Raw genomic sequence first — 13947 nt, forward strand, 5'->3', positions numbered from 1 at the left:
ATGAGAGCATAACCTATATAGTGTAGACCTTTGGTATCATTTCGGGCATTATTAGTGGGGTCATTTAAGAGATACAAACGTGGGTCCATTAGCCCCGCGCTAAGCTACTCAGTGGCTAACGCTACTCTACGCTAACTCACCCAATGTTCGACCCAGGTGAAAAAAGCTTCTGGGGGGGTGTTTGGCTCGAGGTCATGGTGCAAAGGACCCTAGGGTAAATTACTCCGAACCATCACTTTAATAAATCAGAAATCATGATGAATGAAATCCCTTAATTGATGCATTAATTAACGTATTGTTCCTGCTCCAGTATGTCCAAAACTCTGCCGCCAGGGTCCTCATCCACAGTAAGACCTGGCAGCACATCACCCCAACCCTCATCCACCTTCACTGGCTCCCAATTAAGTCCCGCATCACATAAAAAATCCTCCTTCTCACCTACAAATCCCTACATTCCATGACATGTAATGTCATGTAATGTAATGTAATGAAGTCAATGGTCGCAGCGCTGCGTTGAAGTCGACGTTGGGGGCTTAAAACACCATCAAGCTCCTTAGACGCTGGCCTGTTCTCCATTCCCCCCACCAGACTCTGTACCTTCGGAGACAGAGCCTTTGGCGTTGCAGCCCCATTCCTCTAGCAGACATCCGAAATGCTACATCCCTGGACATTTTTAAAAAACTCCTGAAAGACCACCTGTTTACCACAGCCTACAACCTCCCTTAGCTTAGCCACAGTAATTCTGTAAAGTGTGCATCAATGAATTCATGCTTTTTCATGCATGAAGTCATGTACCATTATTATAGTGTGTTACCAAGTTTATTTTATTGAGAAAAGTGTTATACAGCCAAACAACAAAATGATATGTATCTAACATGCATTCTTTTTGTGATAACATACTTTAACTGTAACAGAGATTCTAAGTAGTGATGTGCGATACCACTTAATTCCTATTCGATCCGATACCAAGTAATACACAGGCTGGTATTGCCAATACCGATACCAATACTTTTTACATATTTTATTTGTAGTGTGATGTGACAACTAGTTTAAAGTAAAAATAGCTGCATAATGACAAGACAATAAACTACTCTCATATTGTTTAATTATAAAGAAAATCTCAGAGACTTGTACAGTAAAACAGGTTGAAAATTACACACAAATAAAACATTTTTGACTCTTAACCTTGTCTCTTAACAGACGTGAATAACTTTCCCACAGTCAGTGATAACGCGACTATCACGCTATCTCCCTGTACCGCGATACCTTTTCCCCTGCTGCAACACTGACTCACTGATTGAAGTCTGTCTTGCCGTAGCACCTTGCGTCTTCTCGCCCTGGACCTCCTCCTCAGACCGCGCTTCATCATATCATCATATTCACTCTTATGACTTAACCTCAGATGTTTAGCGAGGTTTCTAGTGTTAACTGTATTTCACTGTCTTTCCACACACATCACACACAGCGTCACTGCTGTCTTTACAGCTAAAATACAGCCAGACATGAATCCTTTTGCAGTCAGCCATAGTCACTCTGCAGCCTGCAGTCTTTGTAGCGGGAAATTAAAGAAGGGCTGCAGCAGCGGCCGGCTCCATCACAGAGCCGCAGTGCACACACAACTGACCGGCGGAAGGAGAAGTAGTTCCTTCCCCTAACCGGATATAATTAGACTTTTCTGGTGACAACAAGTTACTTATGATAACATAAACACTCACTCCAAATTACTGAGTTTAAATATCGATCTTTTTATACGAGAATCGATACTAGAGCAGGAGACGTTGGGATCGTAAATATCGATACTTTAGTAAGAACATTTTGAGCGGGGGCTTTCTCTGCGTAGTTATTGAACTGGTTTTGGGGAAATGAGCCCAGCACAAGCAGGAGTTTTTGTGGACTACTCAACCATGGCTCACCAAAAATGATTGATTTGAATTATATATTATAGTATTGATTAAAGAAACCGACCGGATCTTACACGATCCGACACGGCACCTCCGATAAATATTTATATTATTTAATGAAAGTTTAATCGATTTTCTTACCGTTTTTTCAGCCGAAAGCTAACGAGTTAGCCATCACGGCCGTGTCTTTGGTGTCTTTGTAGCCTTTACAGAAGGTTTTATATCCAGCCTGGAAGTTGTGCCTCTTTACGGAGTTGTTCAGCAATAAATCCACACTCTTACATCCAAGATTTATCCACTTGATGTCCGTAATTTATCTCGTTTTCGGTCAGTTTTTCCGCTAGCTGTTAGCCGATTTCAACAGCTAATAGCTAATAAGCTAATGATCACAGTCATGTCTTTTCTGTCTTCGTAGCCTTTACAGAAGGTTTTATATCCAGCCTGGAGCTCGTGCGTCTTTTCGGAGTTGTTCAGCAATAAATCCAAACGGTTACATCCAAGATTTATCCACTCGATGTCCATAATTTCTCACGTTTTCGGTCATTTCATCAGCTAGGTCTATGTTGCCGTCTAATATAAATCTCCCATGATGCTTTGCAAGTGTGTTTACGTTTTTCATCAATGGGAATCCATGTCCGTCCGTCACACAAAGTGGAAAGGTGTGTTCAAAGACCGCAGGAAATGCGAAAACCAAGCGAGAACAAACAGTAAAGTGAAAAAGAGAGATAATGGCGTCACTGTTTAGATATTTGGGATACATTTGGGCCTTTTTTTGAAGAAATGTAAATAGTTTGTCATTTATATGAGTTATAACGTTCATACTGTTTATTTTTGCACTGGATGACTCCAAATATATAGGAGAACTGTTTTAGACAACACAAATTCTTGTGTACCATTTCTCTGTGTGTGATATCAATACATTTGAACATTATTATTTTGATTATTGGCAAAAGCGTCTGGACTTTTTTTGAAAAAATGTATATATTTTGTCAACTTTATAAGTTATAATGTTTATTTCTTCACAGTTTGACACCCAAGACATATGGGAACTGATTTAGACAGGAGATTGGCTTAGCTTTTATTGTTCTGTGTGTGATATCAATAAATATCTGTGAGATTCATTTTCCGTTTTATTTATTTATTTGTTTTTAAGGTCATACAACCTTTTTTACATTCAATTGACCTCACTACAGCACAAATATTCTAAAAGCCCAGTTTTTCCTGAAAAAAATGATGTACATTGATTGAATGTGGACAACAGGGTTGATGTTTTACAAGCTTTTTTAGAAAATAAAACCAGACGGAAAAGTAATTGTAAAAATGGCCTTAGGTTCCTGAGGGTTAATATAACATTATATTGAGCCATTTACCTTTGAGGAAGTTAGAGAAATTTGTAAAACCCACATATGGACATAAAGGTTGAGCAATAGCACTGATTTATGAAAACAAATTAAAATGACAATACGGACATACAAGGTTTCTGCCCGACAGCGACGATATCAAAACTGATAAGCTTCATGAACAAAGTGATGAGTGTTGATTGGAGAGTTCATATGCCTAAAACTATCACTTGCTATATAACCTCTGGGCATATTTACTTAAACTCACTCTAAGCAAATGAACCCTGGTGATTTTGCTAATTTTTAACGTGATCATCATTATTTGCAATGAAAATCTCCAACAACATCTGCATTTCTTTGGAAGTCAAAACCAAAGAAAAAGAGAAGCACAATACCTTTGACACTTAGAGAGACCCCCCTCTCCAAACTCCACCATGTTGGAGTGTGAGCTTCTTCAGAAGTACGCAGCCCAATCTGAAAAGTAGACGTCAGAGATGTGTAAATGATTCATCGGTTCCTTCCTCTGCACAGAAAAACGAGGGTTCTTCTCCATCCAGTGGAACACTTTGGATGCTGAATCATACTTGTAAACAGAAGAGAGCAGCTCAGGTCCCCCTCCTAAGGTCTGTCGGTAGCAGGAGAATTGCAGCGCCACTTGGCTGTCGTAGAAGCAATGTAAAGTCCCATTGTCCCCAACACTGGCCGAGATAACCCCAGTGTCCCGTCAGGCTGCTGCCTCCTGGATCACTGCTGGCAGATGGACTAGGTCAAGAAGAGACAATGTTAGAGAAACACAAGCTGAGATTTCATTATTCCACTGAAAATATCTCATATCAATACAATTACATACTCCACAGAGGATCATATACAGGTGCATCGTCTCGGCTGTTTTTAGAACTGAACGCTTTGAGCAATAGAGCTGACACCAGGTTAAAAATGAGGTTACATTTGATTGGTTGCTAAGAGGGTCAAACTGTGGGATGCTTTAAACATCCGTCTTTGCCTTCAGTCTGACAATCCCACTGTGTGTTTTACAAATATGGCAGCAGATTAGAATCTGCTGAAGAACTAACGCGTTCTTTTCCTGCCATGTGGTTTCAAAAAGCTTCATTATGAACTTGTTTAACTTCCTTATAGAACAGAGATACCACGAACACAGGACAGACCGCGGGCTTGAAAACGTACCCAAACATTGGGGAAGAGTTATAAATAAAAGGACAGGGCGTTTACGGTAAGAGGGCTTTATAGAGTGTATGTTAAGGCTTACTTAATCAGTTTGCTTTCGTTACAATTATCTTACGTGTTTATAATTTATTTCTTATGATTTTTATGTTTTGTTCATTACTGGATACTAATCCCCTTTAGACATGTTTTATGATATATACTGTAAAAATAATTTTCTCTGAAAAAAAAATGTGTCTGATATGTTTTTTGTCCAACAAAAAAACATTCAATACCTTTAGTTTAAAGGACTAAAGTTGCATCTAGTTGCTATGAATGTGCCGATATTTTACATTTTAAAAAGGTGTAACTGCTGGACACAGGATGTCTCCTACTTCACTGAAAAGTCCATACAGTGTACATACGTATGATGCATATGATCCATCATACTGGATCATGATTGGCTTCCAAACTGTGATGTCACAATACCCTGCTCGCACATACACGTTTAACAGTAAACTGAAAGAGAGATTTAAGGTCAGTGCAGAGAAACTTTCCTCCCTCAGTAAATGAATGTGAAAACAACCTCTAGTATCAACAGTGAAGCTCAAACATCAAACTCAGGTAACAATAACCCCCCCCAAAAAAATGACCACATTGGCTCCTAGAGGGGGCAAGTGGAACATATGTGGTTGGCAGGAGTCAACTGATTATACGAGATTAGGGAGAATGGCGGTGTGTGCATGCACACTGGATCTCTGATCTGATAAAAGAAGCGCTGGGGAACTTAAAGTGTCACACTTTGTTCTACATACTGTATGTGGTCAACGCCCCGCACTGTCAGTTTGGGGAAATACATCTCGGCTCTGTCAACGCTGACTACTTTTCACACCCAGCAGCTTCAGAAATGTCAAAAAGTCAGCCAACGACGCAGTAATGGTAGACTGACTCTTAATGTGGACTGGACAAAAGACATGGCCGTGGGCTGCAGGATGGGTCAGATACATTTGCTTTACTGTGCACCTTGGCGTTTAACTGCATTCTTCAATATGCATGGATCACAACGTGCATGTCTGACCATCTGAGCTGCTGTATCCGACTGTGACAGATGAGGTGATTCCTTCCACAAAAACAAAGAGCATCAGAAGAATAGTAACTTATGCCATCTGAAATTATTTGAGGCATGCTTTGACTGATATTGTCTCTGGTACAGATATCAGGTGGGGAAAGATTTGAGCTTCCTTGCATGAACTAATACTCCGCCCCTTAACAATAAAAGCCCCTTTACACTGATTTAGAGCGCCATTGCTGTTGCAGCGTTATACGCACAATGAGGAGCTTCACCTTAATATCAGCTTTACTTCTCTGCAGCCTCAGTAAGTCCTGGTAATGAATTTTTCTGAGCAGCAAATATAATTCTAATCTGTCTTTTATCCAGTAACCCACCATTATTTTTAACACTCAGATGACTTAGTATTGTACACATTTAGAAGTGTCTTTATTGAGGAGTAAAGCTCTTTCTGTCTCTGCTGTTTGTTTCAGGCTGGATCTCTGTCTCAGCTTCTGAGTCTCACACTGTGGAGGTCCAGTCTGGTGGAGACGTCACTCTGATGTGCTCCAACATTTCCAGCGTTCCAACTACAACAGAATGGTTCAGAGTGATCAACAGAACAAAGCCCAGCTGCATCTCCTCTATGTACGGGTCTGATGGCAAACCTTCGTTCTGTGATGGATTTCAAAATGGATTTGAGATGAGCTCCAACATCTCTACGGTCTTTCTTAAAATCAAGAGAGTGGATTTATCTGACTCTGGACTGTATTTCTGTGGATTTTACATAGAAGGACATACAGTCATCGCTGGTGCAACATATTTAAAAGTTCAAGGTAAGATTGTAGTTAAGCCTCAGAGATCTGTTTCCATCATATTTACAGTTTATCTCACATTTATTGTCACAGTCATATGAAAACAGCATAAAGACAAACAAGAAACCAATATGTTTCAAATTATTTCATTTTTGTCTTTTTAAAGGTAACAGTGAATCTGATTTTGGAGTGGATTTAAATACTGAAAGTAAGGTTCTCCTTTTTCACTGTGCAAGTTTCCACAGAGCCAGTCATTTAAATCTTAACCATCTTAAAAACTCTTTCATTTGTCTTGTAGAGGAGTCTGATGGAATGACAAACGTGATGATTGTGATCCTTGGTTCTCTGACTGTTCTGACTGTTCTCACTATAGTGGTCATTGTTCTGACTGTTAAAATCAGGAAACTTCAGACAGGTACAGCTGATCTATAATTTGATGCACATGATGGATAAATCCAAAGCAAAATATATGGTCAATAGTAATAAACTAATAAAACTTGATGATTTTTCCATTTAGCTGTGATTGAAGAACCGCAGCCAGAAAGAAACAAGGTGAACCCAGCATTAACTTATATAAACTGTGTGTGTGTGTGTGTGTGTGTGTGTGTGTGTGTGTGTGTGTGTGTGTTGTTTTTTTTTTTTTTTTTTTTTTTTTTTTTTTTTTTTTTTTTTTTTTTTTTTTTAAAAATGCTTTCAAATACATAACAAATCTGTTAATGGTCTGTGTTCGAGCTGCTGCAAACAGCGTAAATTCAGGCATGCAGGAAGTCATCATATTCAAAGTAAAATGATCTTCAATAATTCCTAATGTTAAACTCTAATTTCAGCTGTGATCTTTAAAGTGACAGTTTAGGTTCTTTAAGCCAAATTACTGGTTTTGCCAGCATTTGCTAGACCAGCTGAACCCAGCCCCTCCTCACCCAGAAAAAGATAGTATAGGTTGATTATGCAAGCAGCTCATAACGACCCACAGTTAGGTTTCTTGTTAGGCGGCCACCTCATGGCTGAAGTAACTATCACCAGAGCAAACGAGGAAGTAAGGTTACAAAGTATAGGAGCGCAAAATTCTGTGTGAGTACGAGGCAGCCTGGGGGGGTGGATGGGTCGAACAAACACAGTCCCGTGTGAAACCAAAAGCTGTCATTTTGAAATTAACAGAGTTTTAGTCCTTTGCGCAATGAAATCCGTGTTATGTCACATTGTTATTTTAGTAGTTTTAAGTGACTTATTTTAAACCAATCCCTGATATTCTACTAACCCTAACTAAGTATTTGCGCTGCCTATTAACTACATATAACTACTCACTTTTCACAATGTTTACTATGTGTTTAAAACTGCACCTGTTACAGTAAAGACCTCATATTATGCTCAGTTTTAAGGCTCATCATTGTATTTACAGGTTGTACCAGAATAGGTTTACATGGTTTAATAAAATAAAAACACCATATATTTGTTGTACTACACATTGCTGCAGCTCCTCTTTTCACCCTGTGTGTTGAGCTCTCTGTTTTAGCTACAGAGTGAGGCATCTCACTTCTGTTCCATCTTTGTTGGGAGTCAAACATTCACCGTAGCTAAGTAAGGACTACTAGCCAGTCAGAAGCAGAGTAGGGCGGGGCCTGACAAGCAAGCTAGCTTGGTTTGAGGGCGTGCCACGCTAGGAGCTAGCCAAGCATTATAACTTGTGTTACAAAGTGACGCAAAATGATGCGTGTTCATCACTGGACTACAATAGAGCTGTTTGGAGCAGTTGGTGAACAGTGTTTTCTGTTGGAGATGGTAAGTCCCTTTGGGGTGGACTTTGGACTTTTTCACTTTGTAAACCTATAACATGCACAAAAAAGATATATAACACAATAAAGGAAAGGGGAAAAGCCAAAAAGCATAATATGAGCACTATAAATAGAACAGTCACATGATTAATCCGCCACTGTGCGGCAGTAAATAGAACGGTTCTACTGTATGTGTCGTTTTGGGAGTCTTTGGCAATCTACCTTTTCTGTTTGAGGACGTGTAGTCCGAAACAAATGAAAATACCCCATCAGCTCAATCTGAAGATATTTTGTAAAGAAGGAGAACGTATGGCCTTTTTGCCAAGCAAGTTGCATGAATTACAATCAACCAACTGTTACAAAATCAAGTCAAAACTATTTTGAAATTAAAATATAACCACTGTAAGGTGTAGCAATTTTAGATCTGTGACCTATGTCCTATGAGTTTCAACAATCAGTTTTTTTTAGTTTCAATTTAAAGAGTCCCTATTATGCTTTTTTTGGATTTTTCCTGTCTTTTAGTGTGTTAGATAGTTTTTTGTGTATGTAATAGATGTATAAAATACCAAAAAACACGTCACTCTAAATAGAGCTTTCTCTTCCACAGACAGCACTTTTTCTCAACTGCCTTAAACGCCTCGACCACATTCCCGTTTGTAATTCCTCAATAAGTGATGTCACAGATTGAGAATGCCAGCCCAGTTTGTGCTGCCCATAGGTGCTGCCGGAGCAAGCACAGCACACCCAGTGGCTTGTGAATTTGGTTGACCAATCACAACAGAGAGGGCCAGCTGACCAATCAGATTCCTTTGTTGTACTACAAAAAACTTGGCTAACTCAGCTACAGAGTGTGTGTGATTCATTGTGTTACTCTGAATATTCTGATTTACAGGATCTGGGCTCAGATGAACTGAACTACGCAGCTCTAAATTTCCAGGTGAAACCCAAAAGAAGCCGCAGGCCTGCATCAGAGAGAGAGATGGAGACACATGTTGTGTATGCTGCCACCAGATAGACTCAGGAAACATCTGGAACTGCAGCTCAGAGTGGAACCAATGCTTCATTATGTTAATCTGCTGATGTGTTTTTATATGTGGGAGGAGTCTACTGCCAAAAAATAAATTTGGGGAATTTACGGTCTCATGTGTCTCTCTCTAGGTCAAAGTGTCCGTCTTTCTTATTTGTCTGAGAGGAAACAGAGCATGCTTAATGTGTGATGGAGGAAAAGGCAGAAAAGACACTGATGGCTGCTACTAGACTTATTGTTTGACAGGAAGAGACAGCGAGGTGTGGTCTGAACACAACTGAGGTGAAGACCGTGAGGTGTCTGAGGTCAAAGCTCTGTGCAAAGTAAAAAAAAAGAAGAAATGAAACTAGCCTACTTGTTTTGCAAAATGAAACTGCTGTACAGGACTGCGGTTCTCACAGAACACGATGAATGTTCCCTTAAAACATATCAATCACTCATCACCTTACACAAACTCACTTAACTACTTTACCTTCGTACGCTACGTCAACATTTGCATTCAAAACTGAACAGAAAGGCCTGATGCAGCTGCTTCATTTTCTATTTTGCACATGCTCATCTATCAGGTTCCTGATTTTGAGAGCTGTTAACTGAAATAGTTTCACTAGAGTGCAGGGAAGTACGCTGGAATTAGTAAGTGGTATTCTCATCATCAAGAGCACAACCAGCAGCATAAAGGAGAATGGTAATAATATCAAACAATACTACGAGTCCACAGCCATGTTAGTGTCTCTGTGAGGCTATATTTAGACTCTGAGATGCTTTAAGTTACTGTAAGTACATTAGCATGCTAACATGGTCAAAGCATCAATGATAGGGGACATAACTAAGTCCCTTAAGACTCTCCAGCTGCTCCAGCGTGTTCTGACAAGAACTAAGAAAAGAGATCATATTTCTCCTGTATGAGCTTCTCTGCATTGGCTTCCTGTAAAATCTAGGATTGAATTTAAAATCCTTCTCCTGACCTACAAAGCTCTAAATGGTCAAGCGCCATCATATGTTGAGAGAGTACCTTATTGTCCCACTAGAGCACTATGCTCCTAGCCTGGGTAAACCCTGACGGACTTCAGGCAAATTTGAGATTTGCTCTGCAAGTCAGTCTGGCCAAGAGCCCATTCAAACACATTTCCAATGTCCCCAAAATCAAGGCACCAATCACAACCGTTGAGGCAGGCTTTACACGATGACAATAGTACAGCAACAGCAAGCAGTTTTTTTGTTTACATTCAACATGATGGCCACCAAAGCGCAGCAACCCATTGATGCCGCTGTCGCTGCTACGTCACCCGGATCATTGGTCTGATTGTTTGAAGGACTATCCAATTGCGCCCAGAGGCATTTGAGCAGCGTCCGTTGGTGACGCCCCTTTGGAAATGAGCTGTGAACAAGCCTTTCCCAGACCCACTCTCAGCTACAACTGAGAAGGGTCTGGTGTCAACCAGGCTACTACGCTCCCAGAATGCAGAGTTACTTGTGGTTCCTAGAGTCTCTAAAAGTAAAATGCTATCAGGCTCCTCTCCGGTGCAACCAGCCCCCGGTCTGGGTTCGGGGGGGCAGGCACAATCACCACATTTAAGAGTAAACTTAAAACTCTCCTCTTTGATAAAGCTTATAGTTCGGGAGTGAGGAGTTGCAGCGTTCGCCTAAGCCGGCGGGGGAGGGTGTGTACAATCACGGCGCACCCCCTCCCTATCTCTGCTTCTCTGTAGCTCTTAGCTATGCGGTTATAGTTTTAGACTGCCAGGGGACTTCCTTTGACACACTGAGCTCCTCTCTGCTCTCTCTTTCCATCTGTGTGCATCCATGTCCCAGAAATGCTTTTTACTAACCTAGCTCTGGGGAGCTTATTCTGCGGAGTCCTTACGTTTTTTTTATCGCCCAGGATGTTTCCTTGGATTAGGGTGGCACCGAAATCATGGTTGCAGCTGTCGCCGTGGTCCTACTGCACTCCCTGCTACACTCTGCGATGCCCTGCTACGTCCTGTAATGCCCTGCAGTGCCCTGCTATGCCATGAACTACTACCACTACTGTTATTGCCACTGTTCATCACACCCCCAACCGGCACTGTCAGACACTGCCTACCAAGAGCCTGGGTCTGTCTGAGGTTTTTTCCTAAAAAGAGAGTTTTTCCTTGCCACTGTCTGCTTGCTCTTGGGGGAATTACTGGAATTGTTGGTTCTTTGTAAATTATAGTGTGTGGTCTAGACCTACTCTGTCAAGTGTCTTGAGATAACTCTTGTTATGATTTGATACTATAAATAAAATTGAATTGAATTGAAATCACATATCACAGAAATCCATCTACTAACAATGGCTAACCTGGCTAGCGCTAACCCACAATGATAATCCACCTTGTAAAGTCCCATTATGCACTATAAATAGTCCACAGCCATGTTAGTGACTCTGTGTTGCCGTACGTTAGCATGCTAACATGGTCACAGTATCCATGTTAGCGGACATCACATTTCATAGCAATCCATCCAACAGTTGCTGAGATATCTCAGTTAAAACCACATATGTCAACCTCACAGTGGTGCTGGAGGAAGAGTCAGGGGATCTCTAAAGTCATTAGGCTTCATCCTCTGAGGACCATGAATATCTGTACAAGATGTCACGACACTCCATATTTCATGATATACTGTAGTCTAGACCCAAGAGGTGGACCTTTGACTGACTGACTGGCATTGCCATCGCTCTAGTGGAAAAAAGAAAATGTGAATTGGATGCCCTGGTGACCTAGTGGTAGAGCGCACGCCCATGCATAGAGGCTCAGTTCTTGACACAGAGAATGTGGGTTTGATTTCGACCTTTCCGACCTGCATGTCATTCCCCCCCTCTCTCCCCTTTCATGTGGAAGCTGTCACAAAAAGGCCTAAATGAAAAAAAAAAAGTTTAATTAATGCACATCTTCAGTTACTATTGTGAATATTAAGAATTGGTTCATGGAGAGTTGGTGCTGCAAATTCTCTAGTCGGGTGCCATTAAATCATTGCAGATGATGTCATTATAAAGAGTGACGATCAAATCGTGGGAAACAATATATTAAACATGAAATATTACATTTATGTTTATTTCAGGTATTAATTGGGGGAGATGTTTTCATCTGCCGCCGTAGCGAAGCGTAAAAACTTTTTGCGATATCAAAATATTTTAAGTTTCCACAATTGCTTTTCATGTACTGTAAATAGAAGTGGAGAATGGTACTGAAATCTAAAAAAGGCAACTTGATACATGACAACCTTTAGAATGAACCCAAACACTGTATCCAGAGATTGCAGCATCAAAATATGATTCCACAGGTCCCTCGCTTTTATTCTTGTCATATTTTAAATGTCATACCAGACTGTTCTGGGTTAGGTGAGGGTTTTCAGTGATGGCTGTATAAACCTCCAGGAGTCACTGAGGAGTTCTTCTTCATGTATCCACAATTCTTAGTGATGTTTGTCTCAAATTGGATCTGACACAAATATAAAATGTTATCATCAGATGTTGAGTCTCCAAGAACAAAACGTTTCTGAGCTTAACTATGTGCAAAAAGTCGCTGTGAGCGGCAAGATAAAAATCTAAAAACACCCCGCCTCTCTAAACTCCTTTATAAGAGCTCAGCGGTAGAAACTATTCTTGCAGTGAAACGATTAAACACAGAATGAGGAACTTCACCTTGATAACAGCTTTGCTTCTCTGCAGCATCAGTAAGTACTGACACTTGGTTATTCTCAGCACCAAATCATGTGGCAAATAACCCACAAATAAGAACAGAATTGTTGTTGTTGTTGTTGTTGTTGTTGCCTTAATACAGTAACTGCTGCATTATACACTGAGACATTATACACTCTGTCTCTGCGGTTTGTTTCAGGCTGGGTCTCTGTGTACGGGTCTACTAGCAATGCTTCCTTCTGTGATGGATTTCAAAATAGAATTGAGATGAGCTCCAACATCTCTACTGTCTTTTTTAAAATCAAGATACTGAATTCCTCTGACTTTGGACTGTATATCTGTGGATTTAATCAAAGCAACCATACAGTCCTTGTCAATGCAAAATATCCACAAATCCAAGGTAAGATTGTAGTTAATCCTCATATCTGTGTTTCTCATCATATTTACAGTTTCTCACATTTATTTTCACAGTAGTATAAAAAACAGCATGAAGACAAATAAGAAACAAATGTGTCAAATTATGTAATTTATATATGTTTTAAAGGTGACGGTGTATCTGATATTGGAGTGAATTCAAAGACTGAAAGTAAAGTTCTCCTTTTTCACTGTGCGAGTTTCCACACAGCCAGTAATTTCAGTCTCAACCATGTCTTCTAAAAACAGACTCTAATTCTGTCATTTGTCTTGTAGAGGAGTCTGACCAAATGACAAACGTCAAGAGTTTTATCCTGGGTGCTCTGACTGTTCTGACTATTTTCCTCACAATAGTCATCATTGTTCTGGCTGTTAAAATCAGGAAACTTCAGACAGGTACAGCTGATCTATAATATGATGCACATGATGGATAAATCCAAAGCAAAGTATAAGGTTATTAATAATTAACTGATTCAACTTTTATCTTTTTTTCCCCTTTAGCTGTGAATGAAGAACTGCAGCCAGAAAGAAACAAGGTGGTGTTTGAACAACCTAGGTTTAATTTTTGTAGCTTTATTCATAGTTTTAATTTAAATTGTGCTACGCAGCTGGGATTCTATTCAAGATGATTTTTGTTCTTAGCTAAACTACAACTACTAAAAAAAGGTTCCTTTGTAGAACTACCAACAAATCCACCAATTTTACAGATTTTTTGCTAACTCATCAACAGTATGTGTGTGATTCAGTGTGCGACTCTGATTTACAGGATCTGGGTTCAGATGAACTGAACTACGCAGCTCTAAATTTCCAG

The 13947-nt window shown here is 40.1% G+C and overlaps 1 protein-coding gene across 1 annotated transcript; it reads left to right on the plus strand.

The window, feature by feature from the left end:
- The first annotated feature begins 5641 nt into the window (after positions 1–5641).
- LOC120572378 lies at positions 5642–9172 on the plus strand. Its single transcript, XM_039821676.1, has 6 exons — positions 5642–5778; positions 5945–6286; positions 6432–6473; positions 6564–6680; positions 6783–6817; positions 8930–9172. Exons 1-6 carry the CDS (start codon positions 5733–5735, stop codon positions 9050–9052), a joined length of 705 nt encoding a protein of 234 aa, XP_039677610.1. The 5' UTR covers positions 5642–5732; the 3' UTR covers positions 9053–9172.
- The last annotated feature ends 4775 nt before the right edge of the window (positions 9173–13947 follow it).

The sequence above is a fragment of the Perca fluviatilis genome, chromosome 14, assembly GCF_010015445.1.
Source record: "Perca fluviatilis chromosome 14, GENO_Pfluv_1.0, whole genome shotgun sequence".
NCBI classification, from domain to species: Eukaryota; Metazoa; Chordata; class Actinopteri; order Perciformes; family Percidae; genus Perca; species Perca fluviatilis.